Raw genomic sequence first — 23961 nt, 5'->3', positions numbered from 1 at the left:
CAGAAATCCACCACATGGATGTACACTCACCACAGATAATTGCCTTCCACTCTCGTGGTTGGTAAACAGGCTTCCAGGGATAATCTTCCCAATTATAGATGAAACTTATATATTGCATGAGAAAGAGACTCCACTGCCTCGAGATATACCATGTAAAATATAAACAGAAAGACGCTTCAATGGTGTAGTATAAAAAACAGATTCTTTAATATAGTGAATGGACCTTACTCACAAGCAAACTAGTAAAACAAGCCCAAATGATTTGACCATAGATAAGCTTGAAGTGATCATAGACCAGGTGTTCTCACCACCTCCGGTTTGCTGGTATCTGACGCCGTCGCGTCACTTCCGGTCACGAACCCCTTTTGAGTAAGTCGGAAGTGACGAAACACATCAGGGCGTGACGGTGCGGTGAACGGAAGTGACGCAACGGCGTCAGATACCAACAAACCAGAGGTGGTGAGAGTACCTGGTCTATGATCACTTCAAGCTTATCTATGGTCAAATCATTTGGGCTTGTTTTACTAGTTTGCTTGTAAGTAAGGTCCATTCACTATATTAGAGAATCTGGTTTTTTATACTACACCATTGGAGCGTCTTTCTGTTTATGTTTTACATGGTATATCTCAAGGCAGGGGAGTCTCTTTCTCATGAAGCTTGTTTGCCAACCACAAGAGTGGAAGGCCATTATATGTGGTGAGTGTACATTCATGTGGGGGATTTCTGTGAAGCACTTGGTTGTCAGTCTATAACACGTGGTGAAGGAGAAGAATTGAGTTTATGAACTTTGGATCACTTTATTATACTTTTTTATGAACTTTGGATCACTTTTAATTTGAATTGATTTTTTATCACGTTAATCACGGATGGTCTATTAGTGTTTGATCACACTTATTTTGTGTTATTCACTTCACATTTTTTATTTAGCGGCACTACAACACTATAAAAGTTAATTACCTGCCTGTCCACCCTCGTACAGTGCACACACAGTTCATTGTACAATTTCAGCAATCCCAAGCTGACTGAACTGTTATGTATGTGTGGGAGTGAAGTCATCTTCGCCCAGCCAATTAAAGCAGTCGGTGATTGATACTCAGAAGTTGAACCTGAAGATATCAGCGGCCGACAGTGAGCTCAGGGATGCCGCATCGCTGGACTAAAGATGAGTATATCTTTGCTTTAAATTAAAAAATCAACAGAATGCTTCATGGAGAAGCATCCCACAATTTGGGTATGTGTGTGTCTGAAAGGGTAGGGGGGAGGGGTTGGGTAATGTGACTTTGTTTCATGTTACACACTAAATACGGGCTATTTAGCACTATTTACAGAGAGAGTTTTTAATTTGATCATGATGCTAGTCCTGCTTGAAGATGTTTCCTCACTTGAAAAATCCAATGTTTATTAGTTGGTGGACTCTCAGTAAATGGAATAAACCAATGTGTATGGACAAGTTGGTAGTTTCCTCAATACTTACGGCTTGACCAGGGATTCCAATAGGACCTTGTATACCAGTAGGCCCAGGAGGTCCCTATGAAAGAGTAAAGAATAATATATTACTTATCTTTTGAAATTTTTATTGTTCAGCATATGTTGTCTGAATTGTCTACAACTGGCAAACTCTTGCACATCGGTCATAGATGTTTTTTCTAGTGTGCCACTCAAATTAGTCCACATCGCTCACTTATTCTGTAAATCCAAATCTTCTCCTGTGCTGCTCACAGACATTTTTATTTCTCACCTACAGCCTCTGTTTTCCTTTTCTGTTTACACTCTAATTCATTCCAAGGCCACTATATCTCACAGCTTCTATGATCACTTACTTATAGTTGCCACCTTTAATGTTATTCCAAGCCTTCTTTGGGATTTTTGCTTACAGTCTCCATGCTGCTTCTTCATATCCTCCTATTTAACGTTTCCTCACAGACAATTTTATTCATTCAAAGCCCTCTTCATGACACATTCACGGACTTCCCTTTGACTTTTACAGGCTCCTACATTATCTCTACCAAGACCTTTACTCACACCTTCATGTACAACCTCTGCCTTGCTTTGTGTACTTTTCTTCTAACACAACTTTTATTTATCGCCTCCGCCATAATTTTCCTTAACTACCTTCACATTAAGTTTCCTCCACAACTATCGTACAGTCGTACCAATCATGTAAAGGCCATCCATGACACTCATTTACATGATTTCTCTATAGCTCTGGTCCATGGTCTGTCATGGCTGTCTCCTGTCTATCATTCACAGTCTCTTTTGTGACTTTAATGTACACTGTCTCTAGCTTACACACATAAGTGGTTAATAGACCTATCTCACTTCCCTAGGTTTTGAAGAAGAAATTAGATTCTTACCCTTTCTCCTTTGTCACCTTTGCTTCCTTTTTGCCCAGGACCTCCAACCTCTCCCTAAATATAAGGAGAAAATCAAAAGAAGATCATTGATGCAATAAATGAGTCTGAAATACACAAAAAACCTGTGCAATAATGTGATAAATTATACTCGTGAGCCAAAACAAGATACTTCCCTTAACGTGATATGTATTAACTTTAAACCATAGATTTACTACTGGTGCTTCAGCACTATACACATAGCTCATGAACTGTGTTGAAAACTAAACCATAAATAATGATATGTATCTAGATATACATATACGTGCCGCGCTCCATATTAATAACAAAAACTATATATATTAAATAATAGTGATAATAATAACGTGAAAACACAGTGCTACAAACAAGTGCAACATAAACATGAAGTGTGTAAAGATGTGATTCTGCCAATATGTATAACAGTCCTCTTTACACTTCTATAAACGTTCCAGTAATAGGTGAAATATATAGTGCCACACTCCTGTGCTCTGTGGATAGGTGTGCGCTCACCTCCTTGTCAGCCAGACAAGCTGACTAAACACACTTTTTGTCCTCACTGGACAAGGTGGGAATCTTTGCTTTATCTGCGTGTCTCCATCCAATGCTGGGTTGCCTAATTGCCACCAGAGGTCTCCCTCCTTCCACACTAGGACCTCAATGGATTTCTTATGGGGATGGTAAAGATGGTATTTCTCCTCTCAATTGCACCATGTAAGAAATAAGAAACCACAGATGGTGCCTTATCCTTAGTGTGGCCAGAGCCCGTTTATTGTAAAGGAAACGCCACTCACATTTTATTCCATCAGTTCAGTAATCAGCTGGCGTGTCTGTCAGTCCTGTGTAACTGGCGCCGCTCGTCCACCGCGGCGTCGTGACGTCAGAGCCCCTCCCCTACGCGTTACGCCACAGGGTCACGTGGCTTCATCAGGGGGATTATAATCCCCCTGATGAAGCCACGTGACCCTGTGGCGTAACGCGTAGGGGAGGGGCTCTGACGTCACGACGCCGCGGTGGACGAGCGGCGCCAGTTACACAGGACTGACAGACACGCCAGCTGATTACTGAACTGATGGAATAAAATGTGAGTGGCGTTTCCTTTACAATAAACGGGCTCTGGCCACACTAAGGATAAGGCACCATCTGTGGTTTCTTATTTCTTACATGGTGCAATTGAGAGGAGAAATACCATCTTTACCATCCCCATAAGAAATCCATTGAGGTCCTAGTGTGGAAGGAGGGAGACCTCTGGTGGCAATTAGGCAACCCAGCATTGGATGGAGACACGCAGATAAAGCAAAGATTCCCACCTTGTCCAGTGAGGACAAAAAGTGTGTTTAGTCAGCTTGTCTGGCTGACAAGGAGGTGAGCGCACACCTATCCACAGAGCACAGGAGTGTGGCACTATATATTTCACCTATTACTGGAACGTTTATAGAAGTGTAAAGAGGACTGTTATACATATTGGCAGAATCACATCTTTACACACTTCATGTTTATGTTGCACTTGTTTGTAGCACTGTGTTTTCACGTTATTATTATCACTATTATTTAATATATATAGTTTTTGTTATTAATATGGAGCGCGGCACGTATATGTATATCTAGATACATATCATTATTTACACAAAAAACCTGTTTAGCATATGTGATACCTTATCTCCATCATCTCCAGCTGGCCCGGGAGGTCCAGCAGGTCCTGGTGGTCCAAGGCTACCCTGTGCACCATCTTGGCCAGCTCCTCCAAAAGGTCCTTTTTCACCCTGTTTAATTATAACAGTTTTTTTACAGAGGAAATTAATATTACAGGATGTCAATTAAAGAAAATGTATTACACATATGTAGTCAAGTTTAAGTGGCTTACATAAATACTTTATGGAAAGAAGCCTATGTATTCTTTAGGAATTAGTGACATCACCAAGGCAACATACGCTGTGTGACTGAAACCAGAGTCCCACCACTTACTTCTAGTAGGATAACAGTACTAATACTGGTCCAAAACCCCAAATAGCTTGCACGATGTATGTCTGATGGTACATATGATACTGTATAATAGCAGTATAGCGGTGCATTGCAGTGCTATCAAATTTTTTAAGTGTGCCCCATCTTTTATGTGGACAAGTGCCCCATCTTTTATGTGGACAACTGTGCCCCATCTTTTAGTGTTCAAGCCTCATACAATTTTTGCCAAGCTAAGTTGTAACTTAAAGTGGACCTACACTGCATATGAGCACCACAAACCAAAAAATGCTATTTAAATAATTTTTAATATTCAAAGCAAACTCCCCCATCCATCCATATCTCCATGCTTTATTTTGCTGTGAAATCATTTTGAACCCCCACCCCTAGTATTTCTGGCAGTGGCCATCTTGAGTAAGGGCAGATGAGTCATTTGTCATTTACTTCCTGGAATCCAACTGCCCTTAACTCAGGCATAGGCTGAGCTGAGAACCCTCCCTCCACTCCTGAAGACTCCTGGAATGTGTGACGTCATTTGTCTAGGCATGGAAACCAGGATGTAACTGAAGAAATGTAAAAAAAAAGGTTTAAAAGAAGTAAATATGATATACTTTCTTATCCATTTACTAATGCTACCAGCATAAAGATTAAAAATAGTCCATGTTGATTGAGAGAGTGAAGTTCCACTTTAGTTGTCTCCTGTAGATAGTAATTTTTCAAATGCGCCAGATAGTTGAAGAATACAGGTACATCAAGCAGGAATATGGTTCAGGAATATGGAGACTAGATATCAGCTCAGCTGCAATTCAGGTGTATATTTTGGTACTTAAAGGGGCCTAGTCCTACCATTAGCATTACATTTCCAATAATAAACAAAGAAAATGATGTGGCGCTAATACCATATAAACCCCACCATAAATGACATAAATAATATATACCAATATGCAAATGTTTGGTCAACATGCACAGCTGATTCTGAGTGTACCAGTTTTTGTAAATCAACCCCTTTGAGACTTGCTTCAACCACCAGAAGATGTGTAGAGGATCTGTCATCCAGGTTTCCTGAGAAATGAGTGGTCACTTACTGCTTAATTGCCTGGAGAGGAGATCTGCCACCTTATGAGCCTATACTTGAGGGGAAATCAGTGTGGAGAGCTTTGGAGGAGTCCCAAGCTGGAATGATCCAGGTTTAATGATCCTAAAAGCGTTTTGGCCCTGTGTGGGTCAAAACAGGGAGGTGAGCGGGCATTTCAGCCATTTTTAGATATCTTCGCACACCGGTCATCACCTTTGGGTTAAACTTTATGAGGACTGTACTGCTTATAGCAATTAGGTGTTTTTTCACCTCACGGGACTTTTGTATAAAATATTTTGTAATTTGTTATATGTTTACAATTGAGCACATTATTTTATGCACGGTTGGATGTACTGTGTTTATTAGCGACACAGTGGTTGTTATTTATGTGGTTATTTTATGCCTGGAGCACTTCTATTTTCCGTTGGGAAGTTGGAACACAAGTTTTTGGGTTTAGTCCCATTTTGGACTTTTTGTTTGTTGTTTGTTTATCACTATTAGATCCGTTTAGGATCTTTTGGGGCACTATTGATATTTTTTGGTCCCAGCTTGGACCTGTTATGTGGCACTTTGTTGCACGTGTATTTTGTGAGTAATATAGACACTTATGTGCATCACTATTTATATATGTTGTTTTTGTATATTATTGCATATTGATTTATTTATATTTATATATGTGCATCTTTACACTTTTATACACTTTTTATAATTTCTGATATTACTTATTTGCATATTGGTACATATTAGTTATGTCATTTATGGTAAGGTTTATATGGTATTAGCGCCACGTCATTTTCTTAGTTTTTTCACATTTGTCATTAGGTATATGACTGAATGTTGGCAGCTTTACCTCCGTGATTAGTATAAAGGGACTCAGGAGCGCAGGAGGTCTTTCACACATTTACATTTCCAATAATAGTCTTTTGTATTTTCAAATGTATTTATATCGATTTATCAATACTCAATTACTTACCGGATTTCCCTTCTCTCCTGCTGGTCCGGGAGGTCCCTGTGACCCAGGACGGCCGGGAAGACCAATTCCTCCAGCTGATCCAGGAGGTCCCCGTTCTCCTGTAGGCCCCTATTAAGAATGTGAGGTGACAATTTTAAAAAGCTGCATGAGTTTTCATAAAATAATTTGAGAAATCTATGGAAGTTATCAGAAGTACCAAGAGGGATGGTTATCTAGACAAAAGAAGATACAATAAACAATAGGTAGCAAAAAGTCAGTGACCAGTTTATTCCTATACCTGCAGTAAACAGCAAGTAATATGGCTGTACCTCAGTACCAGCAGGACATAGCCATGACCAAAATGTTTATCTGTTGTTCATCCAAGCAGATGTATGATCTCAACAATATTAACTGAGGACAGTTTGTTGGTCAGAGCAAATCTTAGAAACTGCTGAACTTTACAGTACACAGAAAACAAAAACATCCAGTAAGCAAGAGCTCTATATGTAAACCTTGTTTTTGACAGAACAAACGTCTTAAAGTTAGTCTGCAGTTCATTACATGAGCCTTCTTTACAGCAATGGTATGCAAAATAGCATCTCGGAATCCAGAACATATTGGGGGGATTTACTAAAACTGCAAAATCTGTTGCAGCAGGGCATTGAAACCAATCAACTTCCAGGTTTTATTGCCAAAGCTTAACTGAACAAGCTGAAGTTAGAAGCTGATTAACTACCATGCACAGCTGCACCAGATTCTGAATGCTCCAGTTGTAGTAAATTGTCCCCGTTGAGCCTGGACGTGTCAGAGCATCAGAAGACCAGACTGGATTTTCCAACCGCTTGACTAAAAACAGGAAAATGAGGCCACAGAAGGGAATGGGTTACCAAACTGATCAACTGAAGATTAAATAAATTAAGTTCCTAGTCTGTCATATCTTAATTTCTCCCATGGCACACAGATGGCCACGTCAGAATTTGAAATATTAAAGGTATCAGTTCCCACTGATATGTATGTATTATGTTTGAATGTATAGTATTTATACCACATCCAGGCAAGTGGTCATATTTTTACTTATTATAGAACTTGAAATACTCAGCATAAATCCATTGGCATAAGGTGGAATAGGAGATGCACACAATAAATATGTTGTCTTTATTGAGCTGGATTTGTGTACGGGGGACAGTAAAGCTAGAATAAGAAAGGCCTTTCTCAAACTGTTGCTAAAAGGATGGAAGTGTACAACTAAAATGTATTTGTATGCTGTAGCATTAACAGAACTCTTTACTGAATACACCTGAACCCAATAACTTGGAGTGATGTCCATTCAAATTTGACCATATAGTAGGTGTGAAGGTCAGGTGTTCACAAATTTATAAAAATATGACAAACAGACCAGATTGCTAAACACAGACATATTACATACAAGAAAAATTATAGGAATAAAAAGAACAGGTAGATTGTAGACATGGGAATATAAAGACCATTAGTGAATAACAGAAAGAAACATTTTAGATGGTCCTTCAAGGAAAATCAAACACTGCTCAGCTTTCAACAGCAAGCTTAGACAAGTGAACTCTATTCTGTTCAGTGGCAATTTTGGTATCTGGGTCCTTTATGAGAGGAAGCCATGTCAGACAGAACTGTGGCCTTTGCTGGGACTGTGCAGAGACCAGGGGTCTTTGCCAAGGAGGACTGGAAGAGTGCAGACCTATCACTGGGGTGTATGAGTCCACACCAGAGACCAAATACTAAGATGTTGAAAGCTCTCCTGCTGTGCAGGGGCCCAAAGCTGGAGGACTTGTTTCCTTGTGTGCCTTCAGTCAGGAAGAGCCAGTAAAGACTTGATTGTGAGGAAATTATCATTAGAACCTGAGCATGAAGACATGATTGTGAGGACTGAGATTTCTGGCACAACAGTCTGCCAAGTGAGCTTAAAAAGTCGTGGCAGAACAGAGAACCCATTGTATCCAATGGCTTCTGCAGGGGTGAGTGCTACATTACTATTATTACACCAATTCAGGAACACTTACCACTGAACCTGCTGGACCAATTGGACCTTCTCCACCTTTTAGCCCACCTGCACCCTACAATGGACAGAATGATAAAAATGATTATTACATAGAGGATAATGTGCCTCTGCACTCTATGATGAGCTATAAAAATTCCTTGTTGGTTACAAGCTTTTTACAGCACATTATTTTAACTTAGATGTGAGATGTAAATGTGACTTACTGCTTCCCCTGGGATACCTCTTGCTCCTGGAAACCCTCGAAGCCCTTGAGGTCCAGATTTACCTGAATTGCCAGAAGGACCAGGATCTCCCTGTCATACAAAATAACATTTACGGTTTTATTAACACTGACATGTGGAATAGCACTTTTAACAGCAATCAATGAACAAAAAAAAAATCTCTGCAAACTTTAGATCCATAAAGGAGAACACATAGGTTCACCATATTTGTTTGGGAAAGGATGGCGTGACAGTGGAAGCAACTAGTGGAATCGATAAGAACCTAGAAGCACCTCATCAAATCCACTGAATGCCATTCATATGTAGCACCCTCCTAGTCAGCTAGGGCGAGCTATACCTCAATTGTTAGCTAGAAGGGCTGAGTAGCAGCCTGAGTGTGATAGCTAGCAGAAGTCAAACTTTGGTCAGAGCTGAGAGGCTCTACAGACCAGCTCTCTGGAATTGTGCCCTGTTCTAGGACTTTAGAGAAGAGTCTAGAAGCAGTGCGTGGATCTGAGGAGTGACTGATCTGCATTTTTGAAGGATCCTGGCCAATCCCCAACAGGCAACCCTTAAATGTGATTGAGCCTGCTTAGCAGCAGGGGGAAGATTTCGGGTGGAAGACAGAGAGAATGTGAGGCTGAATGTAGGAGCTTGGGAAGGGGGCCAGATGGAGAGAGGGGCTCACCTAAAGGCAGAGGAGCTGGAAAGAATGAAAGCTTGGACCCTCACGGCTCCCAGAGCGAGGACCACCTGTGCAGCAAGGAAGGAGTGGCCCAGCTAGAAGGCCTGGTAGCAGCCACCAACCCACCAGCTGCACAGAAGAGTAGGACTGAGTGAGTAGACCTACACCCCCTGGGCCAGATAGGGGAAGGAGCACTCTGGTGGGAAACCAGATTCGCTACCTACTGGGCTGTCTAATTCCTTAAAGTGACAGGCACCAGATCCCCTGGTCAGGAATACCGCTGGGTAAAGAAGAGTTTATCTGGGGTCTGGGGTGGTACTACAAGAGATGCTGACTAGCTCTCCAAAGGAGACTGTGTTGCAGCAGTTACGTGTAAATAGTTCCAGGTTGTCCTCAGTTCCATTGGGCATCCCATATAACCCCCTACCCCACCCAAGTTGAAATCTCCTTAATAAAACATCAAAAATCAAACTCAAGGACTGATTACTAACTCCTGGAAGCAAGTCTGTGGAAAATGCATGTTTCTTGGCTGTGCAGGACTATAGGGGGACCCAAATACTCAGCAACTCCTTACGGGGTAGTGCTAAACATACTTCTTTGAAGGTGGGGAGACCTGCAGGCACATTCTGACATTGGTTTGGATTAGAAAATGGAAAGGGAACCATCCCCAAAAACGTTTGTTTGCAGTAGTCTGCTTTATTCAGCAAATGGGCTAACACTCATTTAATAGTAGTCACAAGTTTGGCAAATGTTTACTTTTTGATGATCCAACCACCCTCAGGCAGGAATTCTTGGCTGGGCTGAGAGTACACATTTATGAGTACTGATAGGGTAGACATCCAGAGTGACCAGTTGGTCTTTGTGCTGCTATATCGGAGACAGGAGAGGATTGAACCTTTGAATTGGGAGGAAAAGACAGCAAACTAGTCCTTTCATGGTAGGGCCAGATTTCTATGGGCTAAATAAAGTGTACAATGCAATGTGTGCCTGGTCAAAGTGAAAGGTGGACGTTACCAAAGGAAATGGTTCATTGTGACCAGGGGCGGACTGACAACTCATGGGGCCCAGGGCAATAGGGGATCATGGGGACCCTGTGTTCTCTCTCACACTCAAACCACACCCAAAAAAGCCTATGAAAGGTACCAGGGACATCTCATGGGGCCCCCTACTGACCCCGGGCCCTCGGGCAGTGCCCAAGTTCCCCAATGGTCAGTCCGCCCCTGATTGTGACACAACTTTGCACATTTTCCAACATTAGCTTCCTTTGTGGCTCTACGCATTTGATCACATGACATCTCAGAGTTGCAAATTCATGCTGGAAGATGTCCCTCTAACAGATGCTGTGATCACAGGTTAAAACAGGGAGCAGATAGCTATATAATAACCAGCATTTGTCCCTGACTGTGGGCCCCACTCTGGCTGATGTCTGAAAGTTGACTTTTGTCAGGGCCACCAGTCCACAATACATTGTAATTCCTGCCCAGGAGTGCCACTATACCCCTTAGCCTAGTCCTCTCTTTGGATGAGGAGCAAAAACAATCACAAACGTTTTTAAACAAGATCGACCATATCTCTTGAGAGTGGTCAGCTGGTAGGCTTTTGCAAAGAATGAGAATTTCATTTGACCTGTTTTTTAAACTCTTATGGCTAACAGTTGCTTTAGTCTTTAAAACAGAACTTCAGTAATATGGACTTTCAGTAGCAAAAATTTAAATGGATTCATCTTTGAACCCAGAAACATCGCCACAGAATTAGGGACATTTGGCACATTGTACCATACCTTAGCTCCTTCCCTTCCAGCCGGGCCTGGCAATCCATGTTCTCCTGGAGATCCTGGTGACCCTGGATGACCTCGTTCTCCCATTGGACCAGTCTCACCTGACTTGCCCTGGACAAAATTAAACAAAAACTTTTAGACCAGATGTTTTTACAAGAGATGCATTGATGTGTAATTACATAAACAATTGTATTTACTTACAATTAATCTTAATACGTATACTGAATTTGCTTTCCTGGCCGGCCCTCACGTCAGCACAACTGGGTTTACTTCTAGGTGTGCTGATGTGAGGACTGGCCAGGAAAGGAAAATTACAGTAAGTATTGGTAACAATTTTCCATTTTCCTGGCCAGCCTCATGTCAGCACAATTAGGTAGGCAAAAAACATTGTGCATTATGCAATTACTCAAAGTATCTAATCAGAATTTTACTTTTACAGAGCTGACCTCAATACTGACGTTTTACTGGCTAATGCATCAACCCTCCCTTATATTATTCCAACCGCTTTCACCTCTCAGTCACAATGATATCATCGAACTGCAGGAGCAGTGAGAGAATGAGATTGCTGGATGTAAAGGCTGGAACAGCCACCCTCCACACATAAACATATGATAAATCTGGGTTGAGATCTTCATCAAGGGCTGTAAATGGAGGAGTCACATCCACTGTGTAAATTATTTAGGTTCAAGGATACCTACCACAGGAATATCTATTTCTTTACTAGGCAATGTATGTGAAAAACAGTGCATAACACTTCCATATATTATTGCCAGACATACCTGTGGTCCAACAACCCCAGCTGGTCCTGCAAGGCCTGTTTTTCCTTGAAAACCCTAGAATGCAAAGATAAACGGTATCAATATCTCTCAGAACAGTATTCACTTTTATAATTTAGATATAGGAGCAGTTATAAATGTGGCTGTTCTCTGCCAGACATGATGAAGGAGCCATGAAAGTCATTTGTGTTCAATGACAGGCGTGACACAGGTGCCATGGAAGTCATGTGTTCAGTGCCAGGCCTCATACAATACCACAGAAGTCATGTGTGTTCTCTGCCAGGCCTGCCACAGGAGCCATGGAAGACATGTGTGTTCAATGCCATGCCTGACACAGGACCATGAAAATCATGCGTATTCAATACCAGACTTGACACAAAACCATGGAAGTCATGTGTGTTCAATGCCAGGACTGACATATGACAAGGGAAGTCATATGTGTTCAATGTCAGGCCTGGTGCAGGAGCCATGGAAGTCATGGGTGCTCAATACCAGGCCTGACACAAGGTCATTAAAGACATGTGTGTTCAATGTCAAGCCTGAAACAGCTTAGGTCATACTAAGACGTGTTTGAGTTACTATAAATGAAGCAAAAAACTTACTGGCTCTCCTCGCGAGCCTGCATGTCCAGGTAACCCATCCTTCCCTGGGGATCCCTGTTAAAGGAAGATGCAATTAGATCAAAAGGATAAAACATTAATGAAGCAATGCCATAACTTGGGGATAATGATCATAACACGCTGTATAATGTTACTGAGTATATATACATCAATAATGAACACAGTGCACCACATAATGATACCGAGTAAATATACGTTGATAATGATCACACCGCAATGTATGATACCGAGTATATATACATTGATGATGGTCACACCACAAGGTATATAAATGACAGTATTGCATATTATATTGTGTCTGACAGCAACTTGAGCATAATCATAATAAATAAACCACTTCTCCACCAAGATCAATACCACAACCATCAGTTCCTCCCCTCATGCCAGGGTGCTAGGTGTAATCCTAGACTCCCATCTGTCCTTACAGCCCCAAATCCAATCACTGTCCAAATCTTGTAGACTTCACCTCCGCAACATCTCCAAGATACGCTCGTTCTGAACCTCGGAAACTACTAAGCAACTTATTCACTCCCTTATCTATCGCCTTGACTATTGTAACTCCCTTCTTATTGGCCTACCTCATTGTAGGCTATCCCCTCTTCAGTCTATCATGAATGCTGCTGCCAGACTCATCCACCTTACTAACCATTCTGTATCTGCCACCCCTCTCTGCCAATCACTCCACTGGCTTCCCATTGCCCAACGGATTAAATTCAAAACATTAACAATAACATATAAAGCCATTTATAACTCTGCCCCAAATTACATCACCAATCTTGTCTCCAAATATCACCCAAACCGTCCTTTTCGCTCCTCGCACGACCTCCGGCTCTCTAGCTTTAGTGTCTCCTCCTCCCATGCTCATCTCCAGGATTTCTCCAGAGCTTCCCCCATCCTCTTGAACTCTCTACCCCAATTTATCAGACTATCGCCTACTCTGCTCACTTTTAGGCGATCTCTGAAAACCTATCTCTTCTGGGAAGCCTATCCTGCCCTCAGCTAATAATGGAATCTTCTACTCCTCCTACCAGTCCATCCCCCACAGGTACTACCCTTTGTACCACTAGCCCCTCCCTCTTAGATTGTAAGCTCCAAGGATCAGGCCCTCCTAACCCTCTTGTATTGAACTGTATTGTTGCTGTATTGTCTCCCGTTATATTGTAAAGCGCTAAGCAGACTGTTGGCGCTATATAAATCCTGTATAATAATAATAATAATAATGATCACAGAATCAAACTGTCAACTGTAATTAATAACTGATTAACTTACATTTGGTCCTTTGGGTCCTGCAAATCCAACTGGCCCCGGAGCACCCATTGGTCCCTGGAATTAAAGATAAGAAACTAAAATTGTGACATCTGTAAAATAAATGTGCTTAGGGATATGACGACTCTACATAGACTCTCTTAGATTGTAAGCTCCATGGATCAGGCCCTCCTATCCCTCTTGTATTGAACTGTAATGTTGCTGTATTGTCTTCCGTTATATTGTAAAGCGCTGAGCAAACTGTTGGCGCTATATAAATCCTGTATAATAATAATAATAATAATATGAAAAGAAAGGATGAAAATAATTTAATGAGGTTATTAAACAAAAACTTATTAATTCATTTATGGTGCCCACAGACATAAGATTAAATGTTTGGGTTGGATAATGATCACATTTCTGTGGGTAGCCCCTGACCTGTGCAGATATCCCTCTTGCAATAGCCAGCCAATGTATTTATGCCACAGCTGGTCTACGAAGGATTCTGTTGCATTCAGATCTTCTGACCTCCTTCTTATGTCTTTGGGTTCCATAAAGTTGCGCTTTCAATATTTTAAAACACTTCTAGGTAACTGATAAAAATAATAACAGAAAAAATGATATCTGTTCTTTCTATGCTACCTATGGGTCTAATAATGAATCTGTGAGTATATAAAATAGGGGGCCACCTTGATTTCTAAAGTTCCACTCCAATCAAACCTTTTTTAAAGTTTAAAGCAGAAGTAAACCTTTAAAACTAAAAATTGCCAGCACATATGGTCTATGGTAGAAGCAAATTGTCAAAAAAAATGTTTTTAATAACTTGCTATCAATTTTTTTAAACCTGTACACTGACTATGACACATCGGCAGTACATTCCCTGCCTTTCACGAATGCCGGGAATAAAGCCTGGTGCCGAGATAATGTAACTCTAGCACACATGTGTGAGAGTTACATCAACAGTGCCTGCTCAATTGGCAAAGAATACAGTAAACCTGAAAGAAGAGGAAAATAATTTGTCACTGGTGGGGTCAGAATGGATGTGGTGAGCTCAGACTTCACAACACTAGAGGAGAGGAGACCCAATGGTAATGGTGGTGTCATAATGTGAAAGTATGCAGTGGCCACGAAAATTGGCATTGGTTTTGCTTCCACAATACTTTGCAGTATCTCTTCATTCATAACCATTTCCATCCAGCTGATTTTCAAAATCCGTTTATAGCACCACAATTCAGATCATGTGATCATCGTATTTTAGAGACATTGTGAGAAAAACCATTTCTACATCATACCTGAGAACGAAAACAGACGTGCATTTGTGGGAATCTTTTCTTTTTTGCTCATCAGCAATTTATGTCCCAAAAACTTTGCTTGGCCTTGGCAATTCCAACTCTGACATCAACATCATCCTTCATGTTTTTATTGATTCATATTCCAAAGAATTGGAAGTTGGCTACTTTTTCTATTCTTTCATTTGAAAGCAATGGTTTTACTTTGTGTCCTTCATTGGTTTCAGCCATAATTTTGGTCTTTTGAGGGTTTTTTGGATGTAGACTTCCTTGCCCTAGTCTGCTATTTCATTAAAGCCTACGTTTTGTACTCAGCACAAGGAATGGTACTTATATTCAATAAGATAAGTCCCTTGTGCTGGTGGTTGCTGTCTTAGTTAACATCTGAAGACCTCTGCCCCCCATCCCAGAGCAGTCATCTTCCTCGGTTAATGCAGCCACTGGACCTCTCATGAGCACTTGTCAAGAGGGTCAACTATGCCCACTCTTTTCATTCTTCTCCTCTATTTACATAAACTGTAATATAGCTTCCATCAATGAAAACTGGTGCATGGATAGAGGAAGCCGACCTTTCATTCATCCTCCATTTATAGTTCCCTTTCTCCCAAGAGATTTTTCTGTTTTGAACAAATCTTATTTGACACATGATAGACCATTGTGGACTAACAAAGAGCTATAGTAACTACAAAACAGTATAGGAAAGTACTGACCTTCTCTCCAGAAGCTCCAGCAACACCATCATGACCAGAATCTCCCTGTGCAATGATAACGAGATTAGATATTATATAGTATATTTTCTATGCAGAATGCTTTACATTGTAGCAGAATCCCTTGTAGAGAAAAATAATTGTTTTTTCACACATTGTAATATAATTGCAAAAGTGCCAAATGCAAAATAATCAGAAAGCAGACACACCCAAGGACCTCCAAAAAAAAATTTACCTTTGGTCCAGTTGTGGATCTATTAATAAAATCAATAATGTATATACAAATAATGCCAGAGCCTAAAATGTAACTGTATGTTATCTTCCCACAGTCCGCAGCAAATATCAGACCTAGAGTGGAAGATTATGCACTTTGGGCCAGTCAAGCTTTATTACAGTGGCAGCATTGTGAACTTAACCAAGACCTGGGAATGGGCTTGTTTAGTTTAGAGTTGTTTAGTTAAGTTGGCCATAGATGGATCGAAATTTGGCCAGTTCAGCAGTAACCGGATGAATTTCAATCCATTTATGAGCAGGCTGATTGTACTGAAGTCAAGCGATGACAAGACTGGCTGAACAGGATTGTACATATTGGCAGGTTAAGCTATATGCAAACAGGAAAGTACAAGGATAGCAAACAGGAAAGACAGAAAATATACTCTATATGAGTTGATTGAGACTGAAAGATCACCTTTAGACCAGGCTTTCCAGTTGGCCCCCTCTGGCCTCTTTCACCTCTTGTGCCCTGAAATCAAAAGGAAAAAGAAAGTCAAATGTGATAATTGTGGTTGATACTTGCAGCTTATTCTTTGGGGCAGCAATAAAAACTTATGTAAAGGACATCTTAGCAAAGCATTATCTGCTCACCTTTCTAAATTGGTCATAGATATATCTAATGTGTGTGTGACAGCGCTGGACCAAGAGAAGTAAAAACTGGTTCGGATGGATCTACCATAAAGTGATCTTCACTTCAAGAAAGCAGATCCATGACTGAAATATAGTATGGGTGGACTCTGTTCTGGTCCTAGGCTGCTACCATTCTGGCAGTGACAAAGGGAGCACTTTCGAGACAGTAACTTTTTGGATGTGTACTGAGTAGTACCTGGTATAAAAGTTCATCTCACTTCAAAACATTAACCCCTTTCACTTACTGAAATATTATACCAAGAGCATCAGATGCAGTCAACATATTTCGGAGGAAGAAAGCCTCCCCCTTCTTCAGGACTTGAGCTGTCAATATTAATAGCATCCAGACAGAATGCACTAAGGGCAATGTGTGCGATGAAGATCAACATCTCCTGAGGGCAGTAAAGACAATAACCCTTAGGGCTAATTTACACTTGCTTCAAAATGTGGCTTTGGACACTTTTTTAAAGCGCTCAGAATGCCAATCAAAGCCCCTGTCACTGAATAAAATGGTTAGCTTACAGTCCTGTTTACACATTGCTTTTGCTTTGCTTTCCTTCACTTCACTTAAAAAATTAAACCCCATGTTGTTTCATTGTGCTTGAAGGCTTCTCCAAAGCCTCCATAGAAGTCTATGACAAATCTGCTGCCCAGCATGGCAGCAATATAACGGGAGGTGAGCAAGGACCAAAGAGAAAAAAGGAAAAGCAAACCAGAGGATCAGGAGAGTCGGAGGTTGCTACTGAGTGGGGGATCAGCAAAGCTGGGGGTTACTACTGAGTGAGGGATCAGCAGAGCTTGGGGTTACTACTGAGTGGGGGATCAGCAGATCTGGGGGTTACGACTTAGTGGGGAATAAGCAATGCTGGGAGTACTACTGAGCATGTGATCTTCTGAACAAGGGTACTAATAAGCTGGGGATCTGCTGAACGAGGGTACCAATGAGCTGGGGATCTGCTGAACAGGGGTACTAATGAGCTGAGGATCATCTGAGTGGGGGTACTACTGATCTGGGGTTCTACTGGGCCACTTCAAAACAGCTAGAAAATCAACACACACAGGGCATTTGCCAAACTTCATTAAAGCTTCAAAAAAGCAGAATTGAAGCATCATCGACACATAACTGAAGCATCATTGAAGCATCACCGAAGCATAACCAAAGTATTACTAAAGCATCAAAAACACATAAAAAAAGCATGCCAAGCATCATTAAAGCTTAAAAAAAGTATCATTGAGGCATCATCGAAGAATCATCAAAGTATCATCGAAGCATCATCAAAGCATCATCGAAGCATTACTGATGCATTACTGAAGCATAAAAAACACATATTAAAAAAGCCTTTAAATGAGCCTTGGGTGCTCTCAGGAGATGCTAGTCTTTATCAAGCCATAACACGGGTCCCTTAATGCATTCTGTCAAGATTTTATCGACTACTCAAGACCTGAAGAAGGGGTAAACTTTTCCCCCGAATTACGCTGTTTCAAAAAACCCTTAAAGTGAGATGAACTTTTGTACCAGGTGATCATTTGTACAAATTCCGTGCTCCCAGATAGACTAGATACTGTATATGCATAATATGATACAGTAATTTAATGGTATTCTACCAATTTGTAATCCAGTTGATATGTTAAGATTGATTACTGCTTATCAGTATTCATTGCCCTGTGTTTTTTAAATACATTTCTTAAAACTGTTTCTATATTTCAATGATTTTCAGGTTCCTCCAGGCACACCTGCCCTTAACCTATCCATTGATATACAGTATGTGCTCCTACTATGCAGGCTCTGGAAATTTTAGAGCTAGGTCCACAGTATACAGAGGACCCTTGACATGGGACTGAGGCTTGCACATGTATTTGCAAATGTGTGCAAACAAAACCCTCTGTTTTTAATGCAAACTGTTAGACAGGGCCAAATTGGTTGTTTTGCAGGCTGGATGGTAAGTGTTGCTGGGAAATCTTTTGTTTATTTGTGATGTGCATTGCCATTCCATGTGCACCTTATTGCTAAGGTTGGGTATAGGTTGGGACGGTTGCCATTTTTATGTGCTGTTGGCTAATTTGGATGCAGGGACGCACTGGATGCCTTTGCTGTAATTTTGTTATAGCTGGGAGTCATATGCGTCCCTCCACCTTTAAGGAGTGATGGGTTCCTACAGGCACACCTGCCCTTAACCTATCCATTGCTATATGTGCGCCACTATGGAGGCTCTGTAAATTTTAGAATTAGGTCCACAGTATACAAAGGACCCTTGATGCGGGACTGAAGCTTACGCATGTATTTGCAAATGTGTGCAAACAAAACCCTCTGTTTTTAACATAAACTGTTGGACAGGACCAAATTGGTTGTTTTGCAGATTGGATGGTAAGTGTTGCTGGGAAATTCTTTATCTGTGATTTCAATGATTATGCTTCTCTAAAATACTATAAAAAAATAAATAGACATACATATGCTGTTACAATCGAGTATAGTAAGCATTGTTATTGTTGTTATTTTAATAATGCATCATTTAAAATATCCCCTTACGGAGGGTCCCCGCTGTCCTGGTGCTCCGGCCTGTCCTCCTCTTCCCTAGAGCAAAAAAAAGATGAAAAGTTACCTCATTTTCCATTGCTCTTTATTTGTTAATGGTAACAATCATATATTAATGTACTTTACTGGACACATTCATTTCATAGTATACAAATGAACATTAGGGAAAATGCTAACAAAAGTCAAATGTCTGTTGCAATGATTTGTATGGCTCTGCCCACTTTCCTGAAATGAGGAATAATCCTCTTATTTTTGGTATTGGTCAAGCTTAAGTCATCGGGAGCCCCTGTTGATGTCAGCTATGACTAAATGCTTAGGAAAGAGCTTAAGACTGTGATGTCACCATGTATGCGAGTGATTGCTGATGGAATTCTGGAAAACACAGTTTGTTTGGTGCCAATCATTGCTTAGCTCATGTTAGTGCTTTTAACCAATATAATAGAACTTTTACATGCAGATTTGTTTTACTACTGGAGCATAGGGTTCTTTCTTTTCTTTCTCCCATGTGCATGGCCCATTGAGAGAAGCTGTTTTAGAGAACTAGTAGAATCCCATACACGCAGTAACCGCTGTGCAGTGTTTATATCTAGCGCAGGCTAACTTCTCATACATTGGGGGGTCTTTATGTGTTATAAGGTGGAGTGCACATCTGGTGGAACACACATGAAGAATTAATATTGAAGCACTTGCAGTCATAGTTTGAGGACAATTTGTCATATTTGTCACATCTGCATGGACTTTATGTATTTTGAGTGACACATTTATTTTATGTTTTTTGATGACATTTTATTTGCATGGGTGTACTGTGTTCACTGTAGGTTTTTCACTGCACATCCTTTGTTTATCTGATATGTTGCTATTTTTTTTAATAACTATTGACCATGTTTGTTTTTTATTGCATGTCAAGGTGAATAGACAATTAAAAATTAGCATGGCATTTTTTCTTTACATCAGTTTCTAAAATACACTGAAAACAAGATATCTAGTTCTTATTAGAGCTGTCTAGGTCTCTGTTGAGTTCTAGAAATGTCACAAAGAGTGATGTAGTTTAGGTGGAATTGGAAGATAGAGAATATATAAGAATGTAAATATTATATGTGAATAGAAGAGGTTAGAGGTGTATAAAATATATGAATGAATAGAGAGATACAGTGAATAGCAACCAGTATTCAAATAACATTGAATCAATTGAAATCAAGCTTCTATTGTCACATATCCCTCTTACTGTTCCTTTATGGATGCTAAAGTTTCATGTAATGTACTTAGATAAGCCCAATTATACAATTAACAAGTTCACCTAAAACCTATTCCACTTTACATGGATGCTCTAAGAAACGATTACTCTATAGCAGCCAGCCAAAGGTAAGTTTGGATATAATGACCCTTAAAAAACAGAACTTTGAATTTCTCAGAACTCACCCTCTTGCCCTTTTCTCCAACCAAACCAATTGGCCCAGGAAATCCTATAGAACCCTGAAATGAGACACATCTAATCAATGCTGTTCCATAGCATAGCTTCCTAATAAATAGGAAGGAGATACTTGGGTCAGTCCAATAGACTTACTTTTGCACCCAGACGTCCTGGGTATCCAGGGAGGCCGGGAACTCCCAACTTTCCCTAGTGAAAGGAAATAGATCCATATAATATCAAGATTGAAAGCAAGTGTTAGAGTGCCCAATAATCTACAGACACTACCTTTTCTCCAGGAATTCCCGATGCCCCCGATTCTCCAAATGGTCCAGATTGTCCTTTCGGCCCTTCAGGACCATCCTCTCCACGTACTCCTAAAGCTCCTGGATCCCCCTACAATGGCACCATAAAAAAAAAAAAAGATATGGTTGAAACTGTAAACTGAAGGCAGTGAAAAATGAATTTCTATTACTGGCTCACTCATAAAATTTCCTTTTTAAATTATAAGGGTTTTAGCCTTTAAAACATATTGTAACTTCTATTGTTTCAGATATATCTACATATATTTCTAATCAACATGCATGGTCTGTCTCAACTGTTCTATACCATCATTATAGTTCTAATTGTAAGGTCCCATAAGGGGCAGCACTTCATAAAAAGGAGCACTCATCTATGGCCTCATCTGTTGGGTTTCAATGGATCAGTGGAAGGGTGTTGCAATTTCTAAACTCAATGTTCAGTCGGATAAAGGATGCTTTCAAGATGATAAGATTCAACACAACCAAAATTAATTAGAAATTAAGAAAAACAAGGGATAATTTCAGACTAGCAACTTTTTTGCTGTCCTTGCTGTTTTTTAGTCTTACTCTGTCTCCTTTGATCCCCATGTCTCCTTTGGAGCCGGGAAAACCATCTTCACCCTGTTAAAGAGAAACAATAGCCAGTACAGACATATGTATGGTGCTTGTAAACTCATTTTCTCTGACAACCAGTCTTTAAACTGGTAGGTTAAAACAGACCTAAACCAAATATATTACTAGGCTCCTCTTCCCCTCTTTTTTTCTCCTCAGTGCCCATATATACTTACCATATTCAGGAATGGCCTGCATTATTTTCTGATTGCCCACTACTTTCTGGTTTCTGCCATGGTATAAGGTAGGACCCATGTAACAGGTGGGGGGTGCAGGGGGTCAGAGGAGCGAGGGGATGGAGCAGTCCAGTTTAATTACCCATGACGTGGAACAGGCTATACTACTCAACTGTATATACTACAGAGAGGTCCAAGATCTGGGTATGTTTTCTGGTAGAAGTTCCTAGAGCACAGAACTTGCTACGAAATACAAATACTCTGGCAAGCAAATCAGTCCATTTCATCTATGTATTTATTTGGTATCATGTCTGTGTGAATTACATTTTCACAGATATTAGTAAATCTTTCCATACTTAGGAAAGTGCTAGACAAACATCATGAGGATATGGGTTTCTACATCAGAATAAGTATTTGCTTACCTTTTCTCCTTTGCTCCCCTTCAGTCCTCTCACGCCAAAGGCTCCCTGAAGAATAATTTATCAAAGTTAAAGCGGAACAACACTGCATCTGAGCATCACAAACCAAAAACTCTATTTAATTCATTTTTAGGCTTTAAAGCAAACTCCCATGTCTCCATGTTTTATTTTGTTGAGAAATCAGTTTGAAAAACACCCCCTAGTATTTCTGTCCGTGGCCATCTTGAGTAAGGGCAGATGATTCAGGTAGCATTTACTTCCTGGAATACATCTGCCCTTAGCTCATGCATGAAGTCAGGAGGGTGTGCTTATCTGAGAAAGCCACCCCTCCCCTCCTGAAGGCTCCTGGGATGTATGACATCATTTGCCTAGGCCTGGAAACCAGCACGTAACTGAAGAAATGTGCAAAAACTGTTTAAAAAAGTAGATATAACGGAAAATTTCCTATCAAATACTTACCATAATTTTTCTTTCTTGATGGACTACATGGCAGCATATGTATGGGTTAGCCCTGCCCTCTCCTCTCCTATAGGACCCTACTCCCATAAATCTTTGCTCCCCGCCAGAGGCCGTGTTCCATAACTTGTCTACTCATGGCATTGGGAGGGTACTCTTGCTGCCATGGAGTCCATCAGGAAAGGAAAATTACAGTAAGTATTTGACAGGAAATTTTCCATTTTCCTGACAGGCTCCGTGGCAGCATACGTATGGGAAATAACTAGCCATACACACACATGGGTGGGCAGTTATTCAAACAAAGACTTTAATTTGCCTTATCAACCGACAGGACTTTTAAACCAAAATGAATAGGATAAGGAAGCAGGCTCTACACAGTAATGAGCCATGAAAGTGTTGATTGAGGACCATGAGATCGCTCTGCAGATCATCTCAGGGGCGACATGCTGGAGGCTGCCCAGGATGTAGACACATTTCTGGTTGAGTGTGCAGTCACCGTTTTCCCTTAACTCTGTAGGTCATTTGGACCCAGGCTGTCGACCTGGAAGAAGCCTGGTCTCCTTTACTCTTCCCATAGGAAAGGTCTAACCTACGGAAGGATGCTATGACCTGCAAGTACAGCTTTAAAGTCTCACCTACATCCAGGAGGTGCATGTCATTGTCCATAGAGGCTGTAAACATGGGCAGGAGAATCTCCTGGTTTTTCTGGAAGACTGAGGCCACTTCAGGATTTGAACCTAGCATAAAGATGAGGACCAGTCAATCTGGGAAGAATGTCAAAAACGGTTCTTTGCAGCCAAGGTTTCCAATTTCAGAGACTCTTTTTGCCGATGTAACCGCCACCTTGATGGAGAACTCCCTAACTATGGGTGAACCAGCCGACTCCAGGATTCCAGAGAAGAAGTCAAGGACAAGTGGGAGGTCCAATTTAGGGAAGCTTGGTTTTCTCTGGGGCCTCAACCTTACCACCCCCTTGAAGAATTGCCAGACAAAAGAGTGGTCGGACCATGATACTCCAGTGAAGGCAGAGATGGCTGACACTTGAACCCTGAGGGTGCTGACCGACAAGGGACAGATCCAGGCCTGACTGAAGGAATCCCAGGACATCCTGAACCCTTGGATTACTATAGGATCCACCCATGGCCAAGATATTGTCCACAAACTTTGACCAGATTCTTCCATAGACCCTGTTGGTAATTGGTCTCCTGGCACTCATCGGGGTATTGATGACTTCAACCAGATGCCCTAAGGCCTTCAGCCTCCCCCTCTCAAGAACCAGACCATTAGATGCAGCTGGGCTGGGCAAGGATGAAGAATGGCCCCCTGCGACTGCAGGTCCAGCCTGAGAGCAAGAGGAACTGGATCCCGAAAGCTGAGCTGTGCCAGTAAAGGAAACCATGGTCTGCTTGGCCAGTATGGAATTACGGCCACTACCTCCACTGCTTCTGCTCTGAGCCTCCGAAGAG

General features: G+C 41.0%; 1 protein-coding gene across 2 annotated transcripts in view; it reads right to left on the bottom strand.

Moving 5' to 3' along the window:
* COL5A3 (collagen type V alpha 3 chain) overlaps nucleotides 1–23961 on the bottom strand; it is a 355418-nt gene that overhangs the window by 36807 nt on the left and 294650 nt on the right. For both annotated transcript variants that reach the window (XM_089653980.1, XM_089653982.1), the window contains 18 exons: nucleotides 22043–22087; nucleotides 21400–21453; nucleotides 20819–20926; nucleotides 20687–20740; nucleotides 20542–20595; nucleotides 19117–19161; nucleotides 16375–16428; nucleotides 15690–15734; nucleotides 13715–13768; nucleotides 12428–12481; nucleotides 11829–11882; nucleotides 11053–11160; nucleotides 8591–8680; nucleotides 8389–8442; nucleotides 6377–6484; nucleotides 4025–4132; nucleotides 2355–2408; nucleotides 1475–1528 (listed from right to left, as the gene is read on the bottom strand). In XM_089653980.1, the coding sequence (XP_089510106.1) occupies nucleotides 1475–1528; nucleotides 2355–2408; nucleotides 4025–4132; nucleotides 6377–6484; nucleotides 8389–8442; nucleotides 8591–8680; nucleotides 11053–11160; nucleotides 11829–11882; nucleotides 12428–12481; nucleotides 13715–13768; nucleotides 15690–15734; nucleotides 16375–16428; nucleotides 19117–19161; nucleotides 20542–20595; nucleotides 20687–20740; nucleotides 20819–20926; nucleotides 21400–21453; nucleotides 22043–22087 (1197 nt within the window). The remainder of the gene's footprint in view (nucleotides 1–1474; nucleotides 1529–2354; nucleotides 2409–4024; nucleotides 4133–6376; nucleotides 6485–8388; nucleotides 8443–8590; nucleotides 8681–11052; nucleotides 11161–11828; nucleotides 11883–12427; nucleotides 12482–13714; nucleotides 13769–15689; nucleotides 15735–16374; nucleotides 16429–19116; nucleotides 19162–20541; nucleotides 20596–20686; nucleotides 20741–20818; nucleotides 20927–21399; nucleotides 21454–22042; nucleotides 22088–23961) is intronic.

Source organism: Staurois parvus, unplaced genomic scaffold, assembly GCF_062004578.1.
Source record: "Staurois parvus isolate SC_StPar_1 unplaced genomic scaffold, SC_StPar_1.0 ptg000732l, whole genome shotgun sequence".
In the NCBI taxonomy this organism is placed as follows: Eukaryota; Metazoa; Chordata; class Amphibia; order Anura; family Ranidae; genus Staurois; species Staurois parvus.
Note: the sequence above shows the minus strand (reverse complement) of the source record. Positions and strands in the feature narration are given on the sequence as shown.